Source organism: Acinonyx jubatus, chromosome A1 (genome assembly GCF_027475565.1).
Source record: "Acinonyx jubatus isolate Ajub_Pintada_27869175 chromosome A1, VMU_Ajub_asm_v1.0, whole genome shotgun sequence".
Lineage (NCBI taxonomy): Eukaryota > Metazoa > Chordata > Mammalia > Carnivora > Felidae > Acinonyx > Acinonyx jubatus.
Genome location: NC_069380.1, coordinates 79,182,162 through 79,208,782, shown reverse-complemented (window position 1 = coordinate 79,208,782; position 26,621 = coordinate 79,182,162). Strand labels below are relative to the sequence as shown.

General features: G+C 46.8%; 1 protein-coding gene and 1 long non-coding RNA gene across 2 annotated transcripts in view; one reads left to right on the top strand and one right to left on the bottom strand.

The window, feature by feature from the left end:
• Positions 1-3,350: 3,350 nt before the first annotated feature.
• On the bottom strand, positions 3,351-11,205 carry LOC113601129 (uncharacterized). Its single transcript, XR_003422282.2, has 2 exons — positions 10,867-11,205; positions 3,351-5,882 (listed from the first exon to the last, which is right to left on the bottom strand). It is a non-coding gene; the product is annotated as an uncharacterized LOC113601129 (long non-coding RNA).
• A 24-nt stretch (positions 11,206-11,229) lies between these two features.
• ANKRD10 (ankyrin repeat domain 10) overlaps positions 11,230-26,621 on the top strand; it is a 33,230-nt gene continuing 17,838 nt past the window's right edge. Inside the window, exons 1-3 of the mRNA XM_027065226.2 lie at positions 11,230-11,577; positions 14,432-14,584; positions 18,751-18,842. Coding sequence (XP_026921027.1) covers positions 11,368-11,577; positions 14,432-14,584; positions 18,751-18,842 — 455 coding nt within the window. The 5' untranslated portion in view covers positions 11,230-11,367. The remainder of the gene's footprint in view (positions 11,578-14,431; positions 14,585-18,750; positions 18,843-26,621) is intronic.

Here is a 26,621-nt window from a genome sequence, read left to right as displayed (position 1 = left end):
TGAGAGTGAGGCTCCCACGTGCGATTCCACGATGGGGCTTCTGCCGCTTTGCCCCGTCCCGTTCTCTGCAGAGCGGAGGGGGCTGCTCCTGTTGTTCCAAACCAGTCTCGGTGCATCATTTCCTGGTTTGAAGCTGCATTTGGGACGTTAATTCTGCAAATTAAAATAAGTAGTCGTCATGTGTGTTTTGGGTGCAAGAGCCGTGGCTTGGGAAGGTGCACAACACGTCGGGTTTTATACAGCAGGCTCTTGGGGATAATCCCCAACCGTTGCGTGCCTTCATTTATTCCTTTCTGCTCCTGGGAAGTTAGAATTTTTAGTTTTCCAGGACGTCGGTCTTTGTATTGCTATCTTTAAACGTTGTTGTGGACCGAGATCATCTATGTTGGGGAGAAAGGGAGTGGGTGGTGGTTGTTGAGATGTCCTCTCGGAACACAGACATGAGAGGGGGTCTGGCAAGTGGTGTGTTATGAAGCTACGGGCTCTAGACTTGTGGCTCAGGAACAGACAGAACCTCAGCGGAACAGAGTGGGGTGTCCAGAAATCCTGAGAGTCGTGATGTGCGGTGCACACGACAGACGGTCAATGCAGAGCCACACGGGAGGTTTGGGGACAGTGCACGAGCCCCCTGGGAAAGCACGAAGTCAGAGCTTTAACACACGCCGCCCAGGATGGGTTCAAGATGTAAATATCAAGGATATCAGCACCACAAAGCCTGGGAGAACACAGGAGGCAACGGTGCCGGCCTGGGTCCAGCCAGTCATTTAAACAGAGGAACTTGAACTACAACAGTCCACGTGGTTGGGGAGCAAGGGTGAAGGTGGAGAGAAAGCAGTGAAGGGGACCCCAGGGCTGAGGGAGGGTACCCTCAGACTCAGAAGGGCCTGTCCCTGAGAAGGTGCCCAACCAGTCGGCCCCAGGTGCAGGGCGGCAGGAAAGATGGTCCGCGGGGGTCTGGGCGGAGCTGAGAGGCCGGCTTGTCCCTCTGCGTGTGCCCATCGTCCTACCGCCACAGACCCCGCAGAGCAAGGGTGAAGGAACAAACAGGGCCCTCCCAGACCAGGACGGGCGGTGTCCCTTGTCACGTGCCCTCCAGCAGCCCCGACTCCTGAAGCTGGGCGCTGTGTCTATGGCAACCAAAAACCCGTCAGGACGTCCCACCCACTGTGACAGAGTGGACGCCACAGCAGAAGCACAATAAATCGATCGCTAGCACAGGGATATTGTCATAATCTCAGCATTCTTTTCTTAGCACAACTCCAAGGACAGCAACTATGAAGAAAAATACGTGGTCAGACTTGACTGCATAAAGCAGACGAGTCTGGCCAAGGAAAGGGAGACATTAAAATAGCGAAGACAACCCTGTAACATGACAGAGTCAGTATTCTTAAATATAAAAAAAAGGCTCTTATAAATTAGCAGAACAGAGGTGCCTGGGTGGCTGTGTTCGTTGAGTGCTCAGGTCATAATCTCACGGTTTGTGGGTTCAAGCCCCACATCGGGCTCTGTGCTGACATCTTGGTGCCTGGAACCTGCTTCAGATTCTGTGTCTCCCTCTCTCTCTGCCCTTTCTTAGCGCTCTCTCTCTCTCTCTCTCTCTCCCCCTCCCTCTCTCAAAAATAAATAAATGTTAAAATTTTTTTTTAAAATAATAAATTAACAGAACATTTACAAATAACCCAAGCGAACCAATTGGCAACTCGGCAGGAATACGTAACACACAGGAACCTAAAACACATAGACCCTCCGTAGCAGTCTCATTCATATTTTTAGAATTGTAAGTTAATGATGTACATACTTGCTGGATGAATCGCTTCTGCATATCAGATTTCCTCAAGTTAAAAATACGATTAATACCTAGTATTGGCCAAGGTGTGAGGAAACAGGCAGGCTCAAATATCGTTGGTGGGAGTGTAAATTTGCCCACATTTTCTGAATGGTAACTTGGAAATGTATGTAAAGCCATTAAACTGTGCAGAAAATCCACCAGGATTCCATCTCAGAAAACTGGGCAAGTATGCCAAGAATTGTATATAAATGTATTCACTGCAACATCTCTCATAATTGGAAAAAAGAAAAAAAAAGATGCATTCATCTATAAAGGATAGGAAGCTAAATCATGCTCAGACACACACGGGCAAACCACGTGGCTTTTAGAAAGGGCAGCAGGGATGCCTACCGCCAGCATGGAAAGCTGCCTAAAATTTACCAAGTTTAGGTGCAGACACTGTGGGTAAGAGGAGTCTATTTTACCGGAAACACCATGGGTAGATTAATGTGTAACAATACTTATATTTGTGTGTGTGTGTGTAAACATATACAACACGTGTGACCATCACTGGGGTGGAATTATGAGGGACCTTCATCTCACTATCTACTTTATGTATTTCTGTAATGTCTAGACTTTGTTACAAGAACCATTAATCACCCCACCGGAAAATGCTCATTTAAAAAGTCAGGTACTTGGGGAGCCTGGGTGGCTCAGTCAGTTGAGCATCCGATTTCGGCTCAGGTCATGATCTCATGGCTTGTGAGTTTGAGCCCCACGTCAGGCTCTGTACCGACAGCTCAGAGCCTGGAGCCTGCTTTGGATTCTGTGTCTCCCCCTCTCTCTGCCCCTCCCCCACTCGTGCTCTGTCTCTCTCGCTCTCAAAAATAAACATTGAAAAGTCAAGTACTATAGACATATTAAAAAATATTTGTCCCTAACATCTCACCCCCCAGAAACTCACAGGTGAAAAACCATTTCTCACATCGATTTATAGGGCGAAAATAGGTATGTCTATTTATACTTCTGTTTAGAAGTATAAACAGTTACAAGATTACATTATAGTTATTTTAAACTGAAAGTTGCCTCATATCCCATGCATATTTAACTTACTTGCATTTAGCTTATATAATTTCAACCACACATACTTAGCAAAAAGAGAGGGAGGAAGAGAAAGAGAAACACCTTGTGAACAGTCCAGGATGCTGCCTGTGCCGCCTGGGGGAGGGGAGAAGGTGCCCACCGTGGGGCAGAGCAGTTGGTTGGCCTGGGCTCAGGCTCTCATTCCTCCCGAGTCCTCAGGAGCATTTACCATCTGCTGGTGATCCTACTCTTCAAAGATACTCATTCCTTTCTTCAAAATAGGCCTTAGGTCAAGCCCAGCACTCAGACAAAGAAACTGCTGGTATTCCCCAGAAGAGAAAAAAAAAAAAAAAAAACAAAAAACTAACTACTTACATTGATTTATGGATAGATAATACATGCCAAGCTGACCAATAGAAACAAAATGTGAGAATTACGTATATAAGGAAGATTTTTCCATGAGCCACGCTAAAAAAAAAGTAAAAATAAACAGGTGAAAATCATTTGACCGATATAATTTATTTAACCCAACGTATCCAAAATGTTACAAATTGAATATGCACTCCATATTAAAAATCATTCATGAAGAGTTTTGTATTCTTTTACTCTTACCAATCCGGGGTCCATTTTACAGGTACGGCATGTCTCAATGGGAGTGCTACATTTTCCCTGGGAATATTTGATCTGCGTTTACATTTCACAATGGTTACAGTAGAAAGAGCAGGTACTCATATCCAAGTTGATTTTAAGTTGTTTAGACTCTTAAATTTTTGCCAATAATTGCTTTTAAATCCAAATCTAAATAAGTTAAAATTAAATAAAGTGTCAAATTGAGGGGATTGGGTGGCTCAGTTGGTTAAGTGTCTGACTCTTGATTTCAGCTCAGGTTATCATTTCATGGTTCATGAGATTGAGCCCCACGTTGGGCTGTGCACTGACGGCATGGAGTCTGCTTGGGATTCTCTCTCCCTCTCTCTCTGCCCCTCCCCCACTTGCGCAAGCACTCTCTCTCTCTCTCTCAAAATAAATAAACATTAAAACATTTTTAAAATATAAATAAAGTGTTAAATTCAGTTCCACAATCTTACTAACGACATTCAAGTCTGTGCCATGTGGATATTCTTTTACTATTAGTGAAAAGATACTGGCAGGTTTTAAGCCAGAGCCATTGTTGGATTTATATCCTGAACAAGAAAAGCCAAGAGGCAGTCACACTGGTTTAAGCAGGAAAGCATGGCTTGGGGTGGTAGGGATGGAAAGAAGCGTGTGCACTGAAGACATATTTGAGGTAGAGCCACTGAGATCTACTGTGAGCATAGCGTTGGCCCCTGGGTGCTGGACGTGAGCCCCTGGGTAGACATGTCTGGGTCTTTCACAGAGACAGAGAGTGGGGGTGGGGTGGTGAGTGGGAGTAACAGGTGTAGGGGTGACTCAGGAATTCCATTTGGGGCATCAGTGGAGTTGTCTAGGAGAGATCCTAATGGAGATAAGGACTAAGCTGCTGGGTTTATGAGTCTGGGCTGCAGGAAAGGTCCAGGCCGGAGACATGAATTTAGGAATCATCAGTATGTAAACAGTACTTGAAGGTATGGGATTCGATGTGATTGCCCAGGAAGAAAGTAAAGAGAGTAAAGGGCCTAGGACTGAGGCCTGGGGCCCTTGAGCATTTGGAGGTTGCACAGGAAAGCTGCAGAGTCACAGAAGCCAGGACATCATGTTCCCAAGAGGAGCCAGCTGCCCAGCCACTCCACACCCTGAAACACAAGATTAGCAGAGACTGTGGGTTGGCAAACCCGGAGGCTGTGATGAGTTTGCCAGGAGCTATTCCACAGGACTGTTGGGGACTGATGCCCTGCTGGAGTGCAAGGCAAAAACTACAGCTGACCCTTGAACACCACAGGCTTGAACTGCACTGGTGCACTTACATACAGGTCTTTTGCAGCACAGCACTGTAAATGTATTTCCTCCTCCTTGTGATTTTCTTAAGAAGGTTTTCTTTTCTCTGGCTTACTTTATCGTAAGAATAAAGTATATAGTACATAGGACACAAAATCTGTGTTGTTTATGTTACTGGTTAAGCTTCTGATCAGCAGTAGGCTATTAGTAGTAAAGTTGCAGAGGGGGGCAGTCAATGTCATATGTGGATTTTCAGCTGTGTGGTGGTGGTCAGTGCCCAAGATCCATTGCTCAAGTGTCAACTATATATAAATTCTTTGACATTAGGGAAGAAGGGAAATAGAAATATGCACAGTCGCTGGAAAGATACATATGGGAAAGAGAGCTGTTGTCCTAAGGTAGAGCATCCATGCAAATTTTTGCCGGTGGACAGGATTAATCCATTCAGTAGGACAGGAGAAATCACTGGTTACTGAATGTCTTGGTTATTGGATATTCGTGTTTCCTTCCAGTGAATTGCCTATTCATATCTTTGCCCATTTTTGTTGTTCATGTCTTTCTTCTTGATTTGTAGAAGTTCTTTGTATATGCTGAATATAAGTCCTTTGTTAAATGACTTGCAGTCTATTTCCGTGGACCTATAGCTTATCTTTTACTTTATTTCTGGTCCTTTTTGTTCGGTTGAAGTCATTGGGGCACCTGGGTGGCTCAGTTGGTTAAGCATCCGACTCTTGGTTTTGGCTCAGGTCATGATCTCACGGTTTGTGGATTTGAGCCCCTTCCTGACCTTTTCCTGTCATCCCTTCACCTGGAGGTTGATTTGTGGGGTTTTTTTTCATGTCCTTTAATAAACTTCTAAGTGTTCCCTTGAATTATGTGAGCTGCTTTAGCAAACTAACCTTAGGAGGGGCTCGTGGGAGCCTCCCGTCTGTAGTGAGTCAGTCAGAAGCACAGGGGACAGTGGCAGCTGAAGTGGAGGTCGGGGCAGTCCTGTGGGGCTGAGCCCTTAACCTGTGGGGTCTGGTCCCATCTCCGGGTTGATGGTGTCAGACTTGAGCTGGTGTTAGAGAGAATTGTGTGGGGGAAAAAACCTCCACGCATTTGGTGACCACAAGCATCAGAAGCGAAGTGTTCTCTGTGAAGGCAAAGGAGACACATGGGGAAGAAACACAGTGAGGAAGAACTGGGTTTTTTTCTACATCAGAAGGAAAAAAAAAATGAATTTTTCCCATTACAGTACTAATCACTTTTTTCACAAGACAGGAGTAAGATGCAGGACAATCAGTAAGATTCCAGAATCTTGATGCTCAATAACTGACATCCTTGGTCCACAGCAGGTCTTCCCTTCCTGACAAGGAGCTGCCAACTGATCTGAGTTTCAGCCTTTAGCCTCCTGTCACTCAACAAATTTGTATTGTAGGCTCAGCATGGGTGGGGCTCTGTCCTCACAGGAAAGATACAGTGATGATGGAGAGTAAGAGACAGAGACAGAGAGACAATGATGGAAATATGGAGAGACAGACAGACATAGAGACAGAGGTGGAGGAAGCGAGAGAGAAAGGCATCCGTCCAGTACTTTATTCAACAGGACACTGGTTTGCAGAGCAAGCTCTGGGCCCTGCCTGGGGACTCCCTTTCAGAGCAGAGAGAGGCCACCTCTCTCTGCCTTCCCACCTGGAGCCACCAGAAGCAAGCTTGGAGCATGTTTCTACTCATCAAGAGGCCTGTTGGAAGTGGAGAGGCCATCTCAGAAAAGGCCTGTTAACAATCAAGTTTTTATGACTAAAAATGAGTAACATTTACTTGCTGGGTTTTTGAATGTTTTCATCCAAGGGTGGGAGGAAAGTAAAATGCCAGACACCTGGGAACCCTGGAGTAGAGGGGAAGGAGGCTCCAGCTGTTGCCTGGTGGAGGCTTCTGGAAGGAGAGGCACTTGGATTGGATTGTGGGCAGGGGGCAGGGGGCAGTGGGCAGTGGGGGAGCCTCCCCAGCAAAGCCTGTGTCCTGGGCAATTGTCTTGAGGCTGCCACAATCAAGCCCAGCAAACCGGGCTTGGGCAACCTGAATCTAAGCCCTCTCGCTCTGGAGGCCGGGTGTGGGCAGGGCTGGACCTCCCAAGGAGGTCGTGACAGGGGACCTGCCCCAGGTGTCCCCCTGCCTCTGGTGTTGCTGGCCATCCTTGGGGTTCTTTGACTTCTGCTGCACCCCTCCATCTCTGCCTCATGGTGTTCTCCCCACGTGTGCATCTGTGTCCAGATGCCCCTTTTTATAAGGACACCAGTCACACTGGGTTTGGGGCTGGCCTGCCCCACTATGACTTCATCTTAACTAGTTACATCTACAATGATTCCATTTCCAAATCAGGTCCATTCTGAAGCACTCAGGGAGGCATGATTTGGTCACAACAGGGGAAAGAAGCGCTGGGGATGGGGTGGGAGCCTTCAGCAGAAGCACCCTTGGTTTCAAGGGCTCCCTGGACAGCCTGTGAGGAGGACAGACAAGTCCAGAGAGGCAGGCAGGCCCTGGCTGTAGGCATGTCAACAGGCCAAGGAACAGATCTGGGATTTTGCTCCCAAGGAGCAATTTCCAAAGTGTGGTGTAGCACCACCAACCATGGGAACTGATTTGGGAAGCATGTGAACATGTGTTATTTTATTGTGGATTTGCTTAAATGAGGAAAATGTAGTTGGCACCATAAACTCATTGGTGTTTTCTTAATAAAGAGAACGTAAAGTCAGTAATTCCAAAAAATTAAGTTATTTTAAGAAAATTATTAATAGCACAGATCCTCTGTGGATACAAAAGTCCACGCAGAAGTGGTAAAAATCCACGTGGAAGTGGTATCTGAATGACAGGAGTCTGGGAAGTCGTTTGCTACGGACTGAATGCCTGTGTCCCCGAAATTCAGGCCAACGTGATGCTATCTGGAGGTGGGGCCTTTGGGAGGTGGTTAGGGTGGGATAACATCTATGATGGGGTCAGTGCCCTGCAGAGAAGAGACACCAGAGAGGTGGTTCCCTCTGCACTGAGTGGGTTCACAGAAAGAAGATGTCATCTGTGATCCAGGAAGAGGGTCCCTGCTAGCATCCTGATCTCAGACTCGCAGTCTTCCAGTTTGTTGTTTCAACCCCCCAGTCTGTGGTACTTTGTTTTGTAGGCTGGAACAGACCGAGACACTGCTCGGTATCCAATTTTAAGTGTATTTGCCTTCTTAAAAGATGGATCTAGCCCCATGGAGGGAGGTAGATGGGGGGTCATGGACGAGAGAGAACAGTAAGGCTATGCTCCCACTTTGCAGCCCAGGCTGAGGGCACCGTCCCAGTGGGCTACCCACACACAGCCAGCTGCAAATCGGATGTGGGTCTTCCTCTGAGCCCTTACCCATCACCTGGCATCACAGCAAAGCCTCTCACTTGCAGTAATGAAGGACAGTGTCTTAGCGTGGTGCATAGCCTGGGTCCTGCTTTCTTCTGCAGTCTCCCCTCCCATGACACGGCGTTGACTATGTCCTGTTCCAAGTGTGAAAACAGCCCCACTGATGTCTCCACAGCGTGTGGGCAGTTCTGCGCACCTCTGACTGGGACGTGCCTTCACCTGAGCCCATTTAAGCAATTCTCACACAATGCAATCCTAAGTGCGGGGCGGGGGGGGGGGGGGGGGGGCGTGGGGGTTGTGTTACCTTATTTTGATACTTTGGGATTTTGGGTCTTCCTCTTTTCTTTCATATTTCCGAATCACCTCTTCAAATACACAAGTTTGCTTATGTTAAAGAAAAAGATTATTAGTCAAAAACATCGTTTAGTGAGACGTGTTAAAGCATAGTAAGATGGACTGTACTCCAAGGAGGCTACAGCAAGTGGGAACCAGGACCCCACTTTTGCTTGCAGTGGGGAGAGAGATCGGACTCTGGGGAGAGAGATCGGACTCGGCTCTGAGAACAGCATGGGCAACTTCTTTACCCTGGGTGGGCGATGGAGGGTGGAAAATTACTATGACAAAACAGCAGGGTCAGCTAACCATCAGGTTCTGGCTAAACTGACCCAGCAGGATTCTTGCTGAAGGCAGGCTGGGTTGAGACAACACCACTTGGGGGTGGCTGGGGGGTGAAGAAACTGATTAGATATCAAAGACGATCTGATATGGGGGATGGGAATTCTAGCTCAACCAACTTAGCAGGAGTCTTGCTAAAACTGGACAATGCAGAGACAAATACACAAATCCGAACATTTAAGCCTAGTCAAAATTTGGGGGAGACAGAGTAGTTTGGTCAAGAATAGAATGTTCTGTCACTTATTTATGGTTGCTTTGTCAAATAAATCAAAGCACATGAGTGATGAATCTGGTTTCCTCCCTTTGCCCCAGAGCTTTGTAAAAACAAGAATCCCAAAGAAAATCCATAATTGGTAATAATGAGTTGGGCAAAACTTGGGACCAACCAACCAGAACACTGGAATTTGGAGTACTCATTGGACACCCTTTATAACTGTTCCATCCACAATTATCATGCAGGCTATCTTAGGGACCCATCATCATATCTAGGTTGACGATCTATTTCAGCTACTTAAATATGTACATAAAAATAAATAAATATCTACATACTCCTAGCAACTCTGAAAACCAGAAAGTAACCTTAATTGAGGAAAGACGGCATTCTAAGTATGGTGCCACTATAACCTACTTTATTTTCCTAGGCCTAAAGGCTCTTTATGCAAAATATATTCCAAAGTTAAAAAAATCTAACTGGATTGGAAACTAGGTCTGGCAATTATTCTCAGCTCTGCCCCAGGCACACCGTTTGTCCTTGTGCAAGTTCTCAGCTTATCTGTGTCTCAGTTCTGTCCACTGCAGCAGGCACTATAAAGAGGCATAAGTAATCCCTCCCTCTAGTTATTACAGATGACAAGGCATCTTACAAAATGGGGTGCTGCTTTCCCAGGAAGGATGGAAGTCATTATGGTGCACATCTCACAGACATAATGAGATTAAAATCAGCCTGGTGTATGAAAAGAAAAATGGTTGAATTCTGTCTGCTCCAGAATTCAAGCTTGCAATGAGTTTACAGCATAGTTCTACCTTTCTGGTCCAAACAAAAAAGGTACTGTTCCGCCTACTGAAATATTCCTCCCTGCCTCATCTACTAGATTATAAATTCCTGGAAAGGAAACAGAACCTGCCTCATTCATATTTCCCATGCATTACTAATCACCCCCTGAATTGATATACTGCTGCTTTCCCTCACTGCATCTGGGGCACCTCCCAAAGTGCTCCATTCGCATTGTAATCAACATGTTTGTTTAACGAATAGAGGAATGTGTTGTACGTTCATACCATAAATTAACAATTTCCTTTGTTAGGCACGAGGTGCCTAATTTCTTATTAACTAATGCTGCCAGGTGCTATCTCATGCACCATTATTTTCCCAGACATCTGGTTACCTACTTAAAGTTGAATTACTGTGATTCAGAATTCTGTAAAAAAAAAAAAAAAAAAAAAAAGGAAAAAAGGCAATATATACAAGGAAAAATAATATATATAACGAAACTATGTGGTAAAGGTACTGTAAGGAACTACCCATAAACGTTGATAGTAGTTATTCCTCGATAGTGAAATTATTGATATTCACGTATTACTCATAAGAGGAAAAAATCTGTTAAGAAAACTGTGATTCCCATTGTGATTGTCACGGACAGGATTTTCCAGGGTTTTGCTGGCTGCTCTCGAAGCTCGCCCGACAGGCAGGCGCCTGGAGAGGACGGAGCCGGGCGGAGGCTGGTCTGGACTGCGGGGCCTGGGGTCTGGGTGGGGCACGCGGCTGAGAGCCGACCCCACCCGCGCGGCCGGGGATCCGCCTCGGCGCAGCTCCCCGCTCCCCGCCTCCCAGTCCGGGCCCCCGGGCTCTCCGCCCCCGCACTCCCCGTTCCCGGGTCCTAAGTCCCCGTTCCGGGTTCCCGAGTCCCCTCCCTCCGTTCCCGGCTCCAGGTTCCCCATTCCCAGCCCCCTGCTCCAGGTTCCGGCCAGCCTCGGGCTCGGAGCATCAGCCCCATTCCGACCGCGCTAGGCCCCGCCCCCTGCCCCCGGGCTCGTCGCCCGCTCCCAGGCCCCGCCCTCTCCCGACCTACCTCCCGCTCCAGGCGTCTGCCGCATCCGGGACCCCACTAGGCCCCGCCCTCTGCCCCCGGCCTCATCACGGACTCCCCAGGCTCCGCCCCACTCCCGGCCGGCCTCCTGGTCCAGGCCCGCTACCCAGGACCAGCTGGGCACCTCCCCCTGCTCCAGGCCACTTCGCCTGCTCTCCAGGCTCCGCCTCCGCTTAGGCCACGCCCCCTGCTCCCTGGCCCGCTCTTGCTCCACGAGTCAGCCCCGGCCCCACCAGGCCCCGCCCCCTGGCACTGCAGGCCCCACCTTCAGACCCGGCGTCCGCGGGCACGGGCCTCAGACCTGCCCGCGGTAGGCCCCGCCCCCACCCCGCCCCCTGTACGCGCTCGGCTGGGCTCGGCTCGGCAGCCGGCGGGACGCGGCGGCGGCGGCACTCTCGCTCCTTTGTGCTCAGGCGACGGCCTCTCGGGTCCTCACCCGCGCGTCCTCTCGGCCAGCTAGCCCGCGCTCTCCGGTGACGGACCATGTCGACGGCAGGAGCGGGCGCAGGCGTGGAGGCGGGCTTCTCCAGCGAGGAGCTGTTGTCGCTCCGCTTCCCGCTGCACCGCGCCTGCCGCGACGGGGACCTGGCCGCGCTCTGCTCTCTGTTGCAGCAGACGCCGCGCGCCCACCTGGCCGCCGAAGACTCCTTCTACGGCTGGACGCCCGTGCACTGGGCCGCGCACTTCGGCAAGGTGGGCGCGGGCGCTTTAAGGCGCCATTTTCCGCAGCTTTCCCGTGGTGGGTCGGGGAAGGTGGGGGCTGAGGCGCGGGGCGTGCCGGGAGCGCGGGGCGGAAGCGGGGTCTTGGCGGCGCCCGCGCCCCGAGGGGTCCCGGGCGCATGTGCGGCGGCGCGGACGGTCGGGGCCCCAAGGGGGGCGCAGGGCGTGCCGGGAGCGCGAGGCGGAAGCAGGCCCCGAGGCGACGGCGCCCCGAGGGGCCCCGGGCGCATGTGCGGCGGCGCAAGTTTCAAACGGCGCCGGCTTCGCGGGGGCGCCGCGCCCGGCGGAGGCTGTTGGTGGCTGGGGCGGGCTGGGCAGCTCGCGCCTCCGCGGTCAGCTGCGAGCCGTGCTGCCGGCGCCATGGGGGCGGACAGCCGCGGGGCGCGAGCTGTCTGGACCCGGGGCTGGTGTGGGGCTGCACCGGGCTGCTGGGAGTCCTCCGGGCGGGGGGGTCCTCTGCGTCTCCTTCTCCGTCGCTTCGTAATCACTGGCTCAGGGCGAGTCAGCGACTGAGGTCCAAGCTGCATTTCAGCGCTTTAATGGTAGAGATTGATGTACCAGAATTCCGGACGTGTAAAAAAAATGCTTTCCCCGTGAAGCGAGGAGCCGGGGCCGAAATGGAGAAAGGGTTTTGTGGAGAAGCGTGCAGTGACGTGAAGTGAGTTATTTCCTTTCAGGAACGTGTTTTTGTCACTAGTCGGTGAGGCTGCTTTCCTTGCGGCTACATTCACAGTACAGGTGTATCTCCTGGGACAGCGCTTGTGATTCACGAAATGGGAGAGTCAGAGTGGTTTTGGTGGAGGAAACGAGAGGGGGTTAGGACAGCGTTTAGGACCCCAGCCCGGGTCTGGAAGAGCGTGCCCGCTGGGGGTCCCCGTGCCAGCGCCCCGTCCGTACCTGATAGCAGGCGCAAGTACAGGAGCCTCTCTGGCCCTTCTCCCCCAACCCCCCCTAGCCCTGTGTGTCCCCATCTGAGGCTCTGTCCCCTGTCCAGTGCGTCTTGCTCTGCTTTATGTTTACATGGTGGGTAACTCGGAGCGTTGGTTCTCCACGTCTTTTGTCCCTCAGTGTTTTGGGGGAAGACTACCCCGTAACAGGCAAGGACAGCGTTTTTCGAAAAGGCTCCTCTGTTGATTTATTCTCCAGTTGAGCATGACAATCTGGTACATTCCGGACGGTGTTTAAAACAGCCTTACAGACATTCATTCAGAGTATTTATTTACCAACCCACGGGTGCCCCTAGGTATCTCTAGGGAATACAAGTAGCTATAAGGGCTTGAACATGCTTTAAAAATTGTAAGTTGCGTGTTATGTATATTTTATGAGCAGTAAGAAGTAAAACCCACTGAATTCACTTTTTGAAAGTCTCCACCTCCTGTCGGTTAACCTTGGATACCAAATATAGCTGGAGGCAGTTAGTTACTTCAGTGTGAGAAAGCTGTTGGGGCAGAAATGAGGCCAGGAGTCAGGGCTCTGGGTTCTCAGTCCAGTCCCTCCTGCCCCATCGCCTGCAGCTTCCTTGCTTTTTGTACATTTAAGCCTCTGCTGTGCTCAGGCCTGCACGTTATGAACTATTCCCAACTTTCAAGCTGGTGTTCCTATCAATGTGCTAATTATGCACGCTGCCTGACCTTTTGTGAGGCTTATTTTTTCCTCGAGAACTAGGCATTATTTAAAATCCCTAATTACACTTTGCTTTTATAAGTTGTCGCATGGAACAGTATCTTTCCAGCATTCCAAACCCAGTTTGCCAAAGTGAACGCATAGGTGACAGAGTTAAGTCTAAGGAGCTCTTGATGTTATGGGATTAACCGGTTTTGGCACACCAGCTGATTTTCATCCTTGTTTCTGCCGTTTTTGGGGTTTGACACCTGTTTGTCTCTGTTGGCACTGTCACTTTTCACTGGGTCCATCAATAAAGCCGGTGTGTGAAAGTATACCAACGGTGTGTCTCTTTATGAGCCGTCACTCCCAGATTTTCAGTTCCTAGAAGACTGAGAGAGCGTGTTTTAAATCTGGGTGCTCCAAAGTATGAGGGCTCATCTCCTGCACAGGGTGATCACAGTGACCTGACCTTAAGTCGCAGAAAGACGATAAGAGCTGTGGAGTGAGGTTGGGGTGTGGCCGTTTGTCCTTCTCTGAGGGCTGTCTCCCGGAATACAGCCGTTGGCAGGGAGAGCTCTTTTGTGAGCTCTGCCCTGTGCCTCAAGAGGGTAAAGGGAGCCGGCCCCTCGGTCTGAGGACACACCGGGGGGGGGGGGGGGGGTTGGTGTCAGTGTGAGTCTGTGGACCGCAGGCCATCTGGGACCGCAGGCCTGGCTCGCGGTAGGCATGTGTTGCACATCTGTTGAGTATGATGAGCTAGGATGATATGGGCGCCTGGCTGTGGAGTGTGGTCTCCTAGTCACTCGTGAGGCCCTTTTCTCCCCCAGGCGGGGGTGGGGGACTGAGTGCCACCTCTCACTCTGCACATCTTGTTCCTGACTTGTCTGGAGGATGGGCCTCTCACCCGAGTCCCCGAAGCTGCATCGTATGGACATGTGCAGACTGCAGAGAGGTCTTTATTTAAGTTTGTGTGACATCAATAGTTTTTACTTTTCTTCCTGTGTACGAACTTTTTTTTAACCAGGACAAGGAAAAATAACTCTTTTAAATGCTTTTTTACAATTTGTATTGCAAAGGAACGGCTTGTGTTCCCTTAAACGGAAAAAAAAAATGGTAACAAAAAAATGCCACTTATCTGCATCATAGAATTGAAATGGCGTGTGTGGTGTTTAATAGTGTACGACACTTACACGTGTCTTTCCCCCTTCTGCTGTTTTCAAAGTTGGACTGCCTGATCCAGTTGGTGAGAGCTGGGGCCACTCTGGACGTGTCCACGACGCGCTACGCACAGACCCCAGCCCACATCGCCGCTTTTGGGGGACACCCTCAGTGCCTCATCTGGTTGATCCAAGCTGGAGCCAGCATTAACAAACCGGTAAGGGAGTGCCGATGATTAACTTGGTTTTTATTTTCTTTTTCTACTTGTAATTACATGGTGTTGAGTTTTAAAGTGAGGCCTTAATTAGAGTTTGATATCTTAACCTTTGGGCTAACTGGAATTTCTGTTTATTGAGTTACTTGTGGATAATAGGCCCTTCACAGAGCAGGGCTTTCTGTTTACAGAGTGCTTTCACCTGCTCGGGGACTTAGAGCCTTGGTGACCCCAGGTGATTTGCCCCCAGTTACAGCTGGTGACTGAAGGAGTCTGGCCTGGAGCCCGGGTTTCCTGGCTCCCCTGCTCACAGCTGCCTTCGCTTCATGTGCACAGATCCTTGTGAAACACACCCGTGCTGGCAAAGAAGTGGCTATTAAATCTTGTGCGTGGTTAAGTTATGGTGAGCGAGCCGACCAGCGTTGAGTCAGGACTGCTTCAGGGAGCAGTCGGGGGTGGAGATTGGACGCAGTTAAGTAGCAGGTGTCGTGTGGTCACCCGGACAGCAGGCGTGCAGGGATTGTGTGTTGAAGTGTGCAAGCATGAGTGTGCACGTGCGTGTACTTCATGGTGTGTTCTCACTACTCCTTTCACTTCCTTGAAAAAACCTCAAGGAGAGAGTTTTGCTTACTGGGGACTCATGGGTGAACAGGTGTAGATGACTCAGGCTAGTCTGACCAAAGTGGTCCCCAGGCCCTGAGGGTCAGTTCGTCTAAGGGGCTTGTGCCTCAGGCTCTGTGGGGATGCCTTTATGCCTTCCTAGTTTTCTCTTTACCCTGGTTTTATATGTTTTTTCTACTAATCATCATCGGGGCCTACTGTGTGCAAAACCATTTTTATTTCTTCTCCACGTTTCTGTCTGAAGATTCATCCCTTGATGGGAAGCAGGTGTAACAGCTTGTGAGCCCTCTCTTCTCAGTAACTCAGCTGCACACCTCCAAGCCCATGATTGAGGAAAGGCTTTTGTATCGGTGCTGTAGAGCAGGGATCGGGGGACAGGGGGTGACCGCACATGCCGCTGCTCTTACCAGAGGCTCTGGCTGTCTGCTCCACACGGTTATGGCGCCAGGAGTCGCCTGTCCCAACCTGCCTGTCCCGGTGCTGTTTCTCTCCTCCCCAACCTCCTGGCAGAACCCTGGGGGTGGCCACCTCCCCCACTCTCTGGCCTGGGGCAGCTCCTTGTTCTGTGGCTCAGTCTCCTTGTTGACAGAATGTGGATCATCCACAAATGGTAGTGATTAATAACTAATGTTAATGTGGAATTTAAAACATTGGGTTAATTTTCATTCAGTTGTGACATAGCATCTAATTTACAGAGATCTGAAGAAAATCTAAAGAAATTGGCACTGCCTTTCAGATCTTTTTAAATCTAGAAGAGTCCGTTTTCAGGTAACGTGTTACAGCAGCGCAGTCCTTACCCTGGACGACAGGACTGCTCTAGATAGTCCTGTGTGGACACCCTCTGGCGTCCTGCTCCCAGGACAGGAGTCCCCAGACCTCACTCCCTATCGCTCCCCTCAAGTCCTCTCCCTTCCGAGGTGGTCACCTGGGGTTACCAGCGTCCTGCCCTTGTTCTTGAAAGGGTCTCAGTTGTGGTCTCCCGTGTTACGCATGTGTTAGGCTGCGGGCTGAGTCTCAGATGCTGGCTTGCTCTGGATTAGCGGCTGGCCTGCTGGGACAGGCACCCAGCGACCTCTGAGGACACACAGCCCTTTCGTTAGCCACCCCCAGCAAGTGTTGACTCACCCTAAGGTAGACACTTTCTCATCTCCCACACAGACGGTCAGAAAATCAGGTCCAGGGTTCTCTAAAGTTTTCTGTTTGTGTGTGTAGTGGATTTGAACCTCCCCAAGCATTTCTTCTTACAACTGTTTTATTAGTTTTGACCCATCTTTTTTTTTTTTCTTTTTTAATGTTTATCTTAGAGCATGAGCAGGGGAGGGGCAGAGAGAGAGAGAGAGAGACAGACAGTGTGGAACAGGCTCCAGGTTCTGAGCTGTTTGCATAGAGCCTGACGTCGGGCTCAAACCCACAAACCTCGAGATCGTGACCTAGGCCAAAATTGGATGCCCCCGTTTTGACCCATCTTCTAACCTAATCTTGTGGCATATTAGTTCCTACCTGTTCTAAATTCATTTTTCTCGAGTTTCACAGACTTCCTTTGCTATCTGTGAACTTGGCACATGGGGTTACTGGACTCAGATGTCCTGTCTGAAGGCTCAGAGTCGTGCATTTACCCAGAGAGGGAGTGAGGCAAGTTTTCAGGGGATTTGTTCTTGGTCACTTTTGTGTGGACTACCCACGGGCATCACTTTTCGTATTATTTACAGGCCATGCCTTTAATGTCTTCCTAGAACTTTGGTGGAATTTGATACCCCTTTTAGTTTCTTGTAACTGGATTAGAACTAGACTTTTCTTTAAAATGCAAGGTGACTCATCTGTCTTTGCACTCCTGGTGCCTCTCCCACTTTCCTCTCTTACTCAGTTTGCCCACAATAGTTCCGGAATCAGACGACACCATATTTGATATTTTTGGAATGTGACTGGCCTGAACCTGAGCCTTGAGTAGCCTTAAAATGGCTCTTCAGTCTTCCTCTCTGGCTGCACTTCTCTGTGGTGTCTGCTCTTCCTGCCCGGCTGGACGGTGCTGGCCTCGCAGGGCACAGAGCAGGAGCTGGTTTGCTCTGTCCTGTCTGTTGCTGTCCTGCCGTCTTGAAGTAATAGAGCAAACCTTTGCCTTTTCTCCTTGCTGCAAAGAGAGCTGAAAAAACCCTTTCCTGTTTTCTTGGGGGAGGGAGTCAGGGGTGGCACGACCCCCCCCCCCGCCCCCTCCCACATCTCCATTCCACTCTTCCTGGCCATACCTCTGTGTCATCTTTATTTGTCCTTGTCATGTGCCTCCCATCCCCCCTTCCCACCTTTCTGGGAGGATAGAGATGGGTTTCTGCTTTATTAAGGGTCTCCATTCACTAGATGGTTTCCTGTGTAGCCACATGAGATTCTGTGTTTTTTGCTTCAAAAATGGGCTTGTTCTGTTTAGAACTCTACACCCCCTTTGAGCTTTTTTTTCTTTTTTTCTTTTTTTTAAAGTAATGTGCATACTTTTTCTCCCCACTGCACACCGGAGTCTTTCAGAGCACATCTTTCTGGAAAATAAGCTACCGCCCCGCACCCTGGAGTGTCCCCTGCGATCCCATGTGCAAGCCCGTGTACACCGGAAGAAGTGGCCCCCTGCTGTGTCTCGCTGGTGAATGAGCTGCTCTCTGAGCGCCACGCCAGGTGCACAGCGGCCCCCCCTTTGTTACGTGCGGTCGTCTGCTGCCAAGTTCAGCTTCCAGGGACGGTGAAGTGTGAGGACTTGGTCAGCATTTCCCCGCCAGGAAGTCCTACAACAGAAACGACTTCCTTCTCTGCTGTATCTTTCTCTACCTCCTCTGTACCCGAGAACCTATGAATGAAATTGTGTTTCGGATTTCTTCCCATTCATACAGTGTGAACTATGAACTAACTCCTCCTCAGAGTCCTTCCCCAGGGTCTGGTCTCTCTCTGCTGTCTCCAGCGTGAATCTCTCTGACACAGACTTTCTCCCAGTCCTTGGACAAAGTTAAAGTTGCCCATCACACGCATCCTGAGTTTGGATGTGAAGCTGGCTGTGTGCGGCCCTGTGTTCTCTCTCTCTCCTCATTCCTGACCCTTTAGCCTCCGCCATCACGGTCTGAATTCAAGTTCAAGGCAGAAAATGCAAAGGAGCCACTGGTGATGCCCCAGCTCAGGCCAGCCCTGTGGTAGACGTGGACCAGACCAGACGTTTGACATTATGTCCTGTGTTCTTGGCCTTGGTTACTCTTTTCTCTTTAACCTGTTAGAGGATGGTTGTTTGGGGTTTTACATACGACACATTTGTGCTAAGATCTAGCATAAGATCATTTCTAAACTTCTGTCCTGCACATACGTGCCGTCCCTGCTGACCGAGGAATCAAGGCGAACCTACCCCTTCCCTGGCGGACTGTGTTTTCCCTCCCGCATCTCTAGCCACATTTCTTTGTGCCCTGCTTGCGCTTTGACTCACCATGTTGCTTGGTTTCAGAGGTGAATGAGGCACGTATTTTATTCCAAATGTCAGAGTCTTGTTGGAGCTGATATTTTGCGTGTGCTCTTTCTTGTTTCAGGACTGTGAGGGCGAGACCCCCATTCACAAGGCGGCCCGCTCTGGGAGCCTGGACTGCGTCAGCGCCCTGGTGGCTAACGGGGCTCACGTCGAGTAAGTGCCTCCGCACATTCCTCCCCCGAAGATGTAGTCAGGGCGCTGTGCTTTCAGAAAGCACCACTGAGGGCAAGCAGCAGTCCTCAAGTTTGTGTTTATATTAGCAATGGAACTGTGCTTTGTAGACCAGTTGGTGTTAGTGAGCGAGGTTTCGCTGCGGGTTGACGACTAGCAGAGGGAGCTTCATCACAGCAGCCGCAGAACTGTTGCCACGACAGGATGCCAGGGTGGAAATGGCAGTTAACTCCTTAAATTTGGAACCTGGCATTGTTGACTTGGCCACCAACTAGTTGTGTCACCATGGGCAAGTCTTCAGACTTCTTTTTGCCAGTGTTAATTTCAAAATGGGGGCCTTGGATTGGGTTAGAGAATCTTTTCCAGCCTCTCCGGTCCCAAAATTCTTGCAGACAGTTTGCTTTTCTAAGTTGTGATTTTCTCATCTTTTAGCAGATGTGAGATGTTTTAAAGCCTATTTTGACTTTTAATGATTTATAACTTCTCATAAAATGGAACCATATACGTTAAAGACTTGAGACTCATTCTGAGTTCTTCACACTGATGACATTATTGCAATCGTGTTTTCTCCCAGTTTACATCAGCTAGTTTATTTATGGTTTGATAGAACAGTGTTAATATTTGAGTGTATTAATTTGAAGATGTGATCTTATATGCAAACATCATTAGCTAGTCATGGCAGTGGGCATTTAGTTTAGATATTAAATTCATTTGTATTAACTTTCTCTTAAAGATTTATATTGTAAAAATTTTTCTTCTGCAGTTCACAGCATTAACAAAATGGATGCGGTTTTCACCCTTAAATGTTGAGTGTAAGCTATAGAGCTGTAATAACCAAAATAACTATAATATCAGCTTTTTTGTTTTACCCTGTCTAGAATATCTCATAAGAATTAATTACAAACCACTTTATTCTAATTGGAAATGTGAAAATTTAGACTTTGGGAGAAATAAACCCACAAAACTAACTTAGTTTAACCCTTTGGTTTCCACTTCATTGTTTTGACTCTGTGTTATAATACATTTATTGAAATTGGATCCTGGACAGCAAAACCATATAGATTAATGCGAAGCCTATTATAGGCTGTAATCTCAGGAGCTGTCGTTAGACTCCTAGTGTCTGAGCTTCTGTTTCATTAAGTATTATATTATTAAGCCAAGTCATTAGTTTGGGCTTGGAATTTTTACTTACATAGAAATTTAGTATGATAAATATGCCCTGTGTTAACTGTTACGTTGCAGGGAACCTCGTGACTTCATATGTAATTATGATTTAAGGTAATGTAGAAACAATTGATAATATGAATATATATTATACAATTTGAGACGATGCTCAGTGGATTGCTTCACAGTGAAGTTATATTCATAGTTTTCTTAGCTGTGTTTAGATTAAAAACTAAAATCTTTAATAACAGAAGCTTTGATTATGAAATACAGAGTCATAAAATAAATGATTAAATCACTTGTCATTTATTGAAATGATGAATAATTAGAAGTTGACCTCTTTAACGACTTATTTTTCTAAACTATAGTCTAATCGATCCTGAACATTTTATTACTAAGATGTTAGTTTTCTTCATTTCAGTGAATAGCTTAATCCTTTGAGCCAATAAATATTTATCGTAAATAATATCTTTTTTTTAATAGGTGTCTTTTTAAAATGAGAACCTTTTATTTATAATTCTGTCCTTGGTTACAGGACCCTCGAGTGTCTCTTTTCCACCAAGTGTGACTGAGCACAGCCTCGAGTGCCAGTCTGTTTTTCCTTCTCAGTATAAGAGCCTCTCCCTCGAGACCCTGCATTATGGTGATCTCCCTTGCCTGAACCTTCAGATGGTTTTTAGAAGAAATATTTAGCCTGAGCCACCTAGCCAAAAGCGATTCTTAAAATTCTAAGTCTTTGGCCTGGAGACAGAGCACACAAGTAATCATTATTTATTGCTGTTGTTTATGTGGTTATTTAGTTTAACATCTGGATAAATTGCCAGTTTTGCTAGTAAGCTAATTTGTAAATTGCTTTTTGATATCTGTTTTGCACACTAAACTATAAAGTTTAACACAGCCTACCAACAAATAACAGTTTGTGTCCCCCAAATTATGGTACTTAGATCTATTTTACTTGTTTCCTGTAATGCTCCTCATGGTAAAGAGTAGTCGTGGCAAATAAAATGCCTTTTGTTTGTTTGGTTTTTTTAAAGACAATCACGGGGGACAGTATTAATTTACTTACCTAAAGTTACTTATGTTTTTTCCAGTTCAGAATGGGCCAGATTCTTAATTCTTCATACTACATGCTATGATATTTAGGAGATGATATAAACTTTTCCTTTTCCTGCAAATAGATTAAAAGCTGTCTCATGTCAGTATTTTGTCACACTTGGTGGTAATTATTAATTTTGTTATTAATTCCTACTTTTTTTTTTTTTTTTTTTTTTTTTTTTTTATGTATCAGCTGCATAAAGTGGCCAAAGTCTTAAGTTGCTGCTTTTTTGGTCATTGGGTAGATAATGGTGAGGGCAAGCGTACCAGGCGTCTGTGGCTAGAATGGTTTGTTCTATAACTTACTTGTCAATATAGGCCGCATCTGTAAGATAACGCATGTCAGCTGCTGTGCATCGTGTGTTACATTTTCTAGCACCACACGTGAGTATGTTGATGGAGTTTTTTTTTTTTCCTTCTCTTATTTTACATCTTGAGTTTTGGTGCCAAGTTTTCTTTTTCTCGTGAGGTTTTGTTATCTGGCTTAGATGATGGTCATTGTTATTTACCACTGTTTACGTCCAAAAAGAAAAATAACGTGGGAGTAAGTGGCAGTTCTGTGAGCACACTGCGTGTGTGTGGACTTTAAATTACCAGCATCTCTGCAGATTGTCCTCAGCCCCATCCTCCTCCAGTATGTCAGGTGTGGGGTGTCCATACGTCAGTTACTTGTCCCTGTCCCCAGCCTTGCTTACCTGACAGTTGACTTTGTCTTGCAGGCCAAACCTGAACGCTGCCCACATGGAGGGCATGTGAACAGTCACTACCCCATTTTTCTTTTCGACACTCAAATAAGTAATAGTATAAGATTAAGTCTTCATGTGATTTTAGAGACAGACTTGAAAACTTGCCGACTGCCTGTGGATAATTAAGGACACCTTCTTACTGCTGACGTTGTAAACTGACATTTCAAGCCTTGGATTATCTTTACTTTCAGTATTTTGGCACCAGTGTTTTCTTGAGAGGTAAAGTGGAAAACCTTTCCGTGTCAACCACATATTGAGATAGCTTTTTTCCTGCCTCTGAGTAGACCTGAAGGGACTCTGCGGGACTTCGAGTGCATCTAGATGTGCTTGGGTCTCAGGCACATTTGCTGGTCCTTTCCATGCCATGACATACGGGCACTAGTGTGTAATTAGGTCATGGCAGGGTCTCCGTGGCTTCGGATAAGAGAGTGTTTCCGGGGAGGCCACTGATTCCATGGTGACCAGACCTTCTAATGGGCTGCATATATTTTAACTTAATTGTTTTGATCCCAAGAGGAACTTAACTGTGGTCATCAGATAACTGGAGAAGCACCAATAGCCTTATGTAAGCAAGTTCAGTGACTCACTCTAAAAAAATCTCTCTTGCCTAATTTAGAAAACAGGCACAGTCGGCTGTAGGAACAAAAGTCTGCACTGTGGTCTTGATAGGTTTTTGTTTAATGTTACAAAAACTGTATACATACTACCGAACTTCCAGACGCCCTTAACTAAAATTCAGTTGGTTTAGTTTGGCTCCAAAGTGGTGGTCATATCTATGTGACCCAGCCTGCGTCCTTGCCTGTAGAGCCCTGTCTGGAAGCAGAATTCCCCTTAGGGCATTTACGTGTGATGAGCAGATTGGATGTTCCTTGTGGCAAGTTTGTTTGCAACTCTTGCCCAGAATTATTTTATTAGCCATTCATTCATGTTTGAAATTTGTGGTTTCTATTCATTTGTTCACTTATTTGCCCTTAAGAATAACAGTCTATGAAATTTACCGGAATTGGAACTCTGAATTAGTTTCTGATTTTGTATCCTCTGCATTCCAGTCCTGCTCCCCTCCTGCGCTTGCCTCCCCTAGCTCATTGTCCCTGCGGTCAACTGGTCTGATCTTGCTCTCTGCTGGCTCTTTCCCCTTTTGCTGAGGTGCTACAGACACCGTGGATGAAATCCTTCCTGAGATGGCTCCTGCCAGACGGGAGCAAAGGTGGACTGACAGTATTGTAGAGTTGTCGACAGACTTAGTTTAGAAGTTTGATTAATCTCATAATACCTTGACTAGCACCTAGATTTTGATAATTGTGTAATTACTGCCTTTATAAATAGTGCTTTCAAATAACTGATGATTTCTATAGCCAGAGATCTTTTTCCTTTGCTAAATTATAGTGGGAGCATATTAAGTTAATTTTATCTGACTCTTTGAATGATGCTCTCATCCTTTAATGTATGGAAACATAATTGGGATTCAGTTGCAGTATAAAACTATCCTCAGTAATATTGACCTTGAAATGAAAACTTGGCACCAAATTTATTCAGGTAAATACTTTAAAAAAGTTTCTTCCTATTGTTACTTGAAGACTGTATTTAAGAAAGTCTTCAAAATTTAAGAGTTTGGATACCAAAGGGTTAAAAATACACATGTTTTTCTTTTGCTGAAGAAATTTTAGATGTTTGCTAATGTTGTCTGTACAAATGGACATTTAGTGATGCTTTTTTTATCTTTTTTTTTTTTTTTTTTAACGATTCCATGTATTTGCTTATTTCCATCTAGGAATAGTTACTAATGTATTTGAGATACAGCATACCAAATTTTAAAGTAACCAGAATCGTGAGTTAACGGTTTTAGTCCGTACTGTTAAACTTTTGCTGAACTGTTGGCATATTTAAATTGGCTCCATGCTACACAGTACTTACTAGCGGTAATTCAGGAGGCAGTGCTGGGGAGCGGCAGCTCTTGGTCAATCAAGGTGGTCACACGCCAGTGGCTTACGCTCAGTACATGTGCTTCTGCACCTCATGTATGTATATGTATTTTTAATCCAAATGTTGCCTGCAAATATTTTAAGTTTCCTGTGTTATGAACCATTGCCCGTTTTAAATCACAAAGAAGGTTCTGAATCTGTAAAAACTACGCGTGTCAATGTTTTCCAGCTACGTAATTCGAATTGACTTGATTTTTCAAGTAACCCTAGAAAGGGGGAGCACTCCATATAGAAACCACTGAAACTGCCACAGGGGCCTCTCCGAAAACCTTACGGTTGTGGCAGTGAGCGCTCAGTGTGGCCTCCTCTCTCCACACGAGGCATATGTTGAGGTATTTGTTGCGGTGATTGGTTTTCATGCTAATCTAGGAACTCAGACATAGACTCTGTAGATTTGCATGCTCTGCTTACCCTAATTTATGATACCTACCTTTTATTTGTAACTAACAATAGTTAAGTTGAGATCAGAATTTTAACAGAAATACTATTTATATAAAAATTGTGGTTATTTTTGTATTGTCACATGGCATTAACATAAAGAAAACATCCTGAAGGTGATGTGACAGCTCAGATTCTAAAAATTCTATTTCAGTGATTTCCTGATCCGTGGTTTTTCAAATTAAAGCGAAAACTGTTGTTGCTAGAACGGCTTCTCGTACATTCCCATGGTGTGACACTGTAAGTGGAAAATAGACGGAGGACCAGCTGGCAGCAGGGTGGAGTTGTTTTTTTTTTAAATGCTTTGGGGAGACATCCTTCAGTACAGTAAGTGTTAATATTCTGTTCAGAACTTTACTGCAGGAAATACAGTCTCCAAGCATTTACCTCTTTAAGTTCAGTAGAGTTTAAAAAAAATAGCACTTTATTTTGCCAGTTACTCCAGCAGAACAAATAATTCACAGTGAAGATGATTTGATGTCTTTCGTATTTCTGTGTTGCGATTTTAAATTTTTTTTTTTTAACGTTTATTTATTTTTGAGACAGAGACAGAGCATGAACAGGGGAGGGTCAGAGAGAGAGGGAGACACAGAATCTGAAACGGGCTCCAGGCTCTGAGCTGTCAGCACAGAGCCCGACGCGGGGCTCGAACTCACGGACCGTGAGATCATGACCTGAGCCGAAGTCAGACGTTTAACCGACTGAGCCACCCAGGCGCCCCTGTGTTGCGATTTTAAACGAGTACCAGGACTCCCTCCCCACCCTCCCGGGAGGAAACCGGTGGCCTGCTCAAAGATCGCTTTTCACGGTCGCGGTGAGTGTCACAGGAACTAGAATCTGCAGGTTCAGGCACTGTCGGCATGGCTGCCGTAAGAAATTTTAGCAGACTGGTCTCACCAGCCTAAAAATCCTGTCCTGTCCACTCTTTTTAAAAGGAAATTAACTTTGAAAGTTCAACAAACTGACCCAGTTTGAGCATCAAGTTGATTGATGTCTCATTTTTCAAATCTCTGCCCGTTTTCGGAGATTTTTCAACTGGAATCAGAGGGTGAATGGAGAGCTTTTAGAATGACATGACAGCATGTCCACAGGGGTTCTTGTCTGCACAAATGGACAGAGGTGAATTTTAGGTCACACGTCATCTACCTTCACCCAAGTGCATCAACATGGAGATGCCGAGAGTATGTGTTGTTTTCAAGGTGAGGCTAACAGTAACGTGTGCTTTCAGGACCACCCCAGTTTTCATGCAGAATACAGCTTTTGAGAGTATATTTAAATAATTTTCCAGATATTGGTACTTTCCCTCTGGACTAGCGTGTGTAGACAGCAGTTCTGATTAACATCTGTATCAGTGCCTCCCTTGAACTTGTTAGGGGGTCAGCAGTGCACATGGCTATATAGCCCCACGTGGCCTGAACACCTGTGGACCAGAGGGGGAAGGCTTGGCTTTCAGAGAGCGTGGGACCAGACCCAGTGCTGCACTGGGAGGTGAGAGTAGCCACCTGCCAGCATGCAGTCCTGGTCCATGCCTGGCTTGCACTGACAGTCAGGAACATAGCAGAGAGAGCTTAGGTAGAATACCTACATGACCTTGCAACACAGAGGTTTAAAGGCTCGGTGAATTGGTGGTACATTTTAACCAGGATTACTGTTTTAACTCGTAAAACATCAAACTTGAAACATGCTTGAACAAGTGGGAAAGCATATATGAAGAAAGGATTTGAAGACATGAGCCTCTTTCGTTAAAATTTCAGGCCTTGAGAACTCTTCTGTTTAGTGATCATTTATTCTAGTCTTTGATGGAAACCCCATGTGGGCTCCAGCCTCTGTAGGACATGTGAAAGTTCCCTCTTTATGAAACTATGAAAAATGGTTGTGGAATTTAGACTTACAGAGACAGTTTTCGTCTCCTTCAGAGTAAGCATATTGCCTGATCGCAAGACACCAGAACATCTAACAAAACACTCAGGTGGAGTAGGAATGATGGTCTTACTTCTTTCCACATGCTCTCTTGGGCTTTCACATGCTTTTAAAGTTTCCCTTTAACATTTTGTGGTGTAATCAATTTGGCAACTTTTTTAAAAAAAAGTTTGTTTGCTTGGATAGTACATAAAATTACTGGAAAGACAGCTTTGAGGAACGAACGCATGGTCAGACGTGTTTTATAAAAATAGGGGACTAGTTAGTAGTACCGTCTGCTGGTCAGATGTTAACTCAGTGGGTCTACTGTGCTGCTGGTTTTTGTATGGCCCGTAAACTAAGAATGATTTTTACATTCTTAAATGGTTGAACAAAAATCAGGAGAAGAACCATTATTCTGTGACAAGTTAAATTTA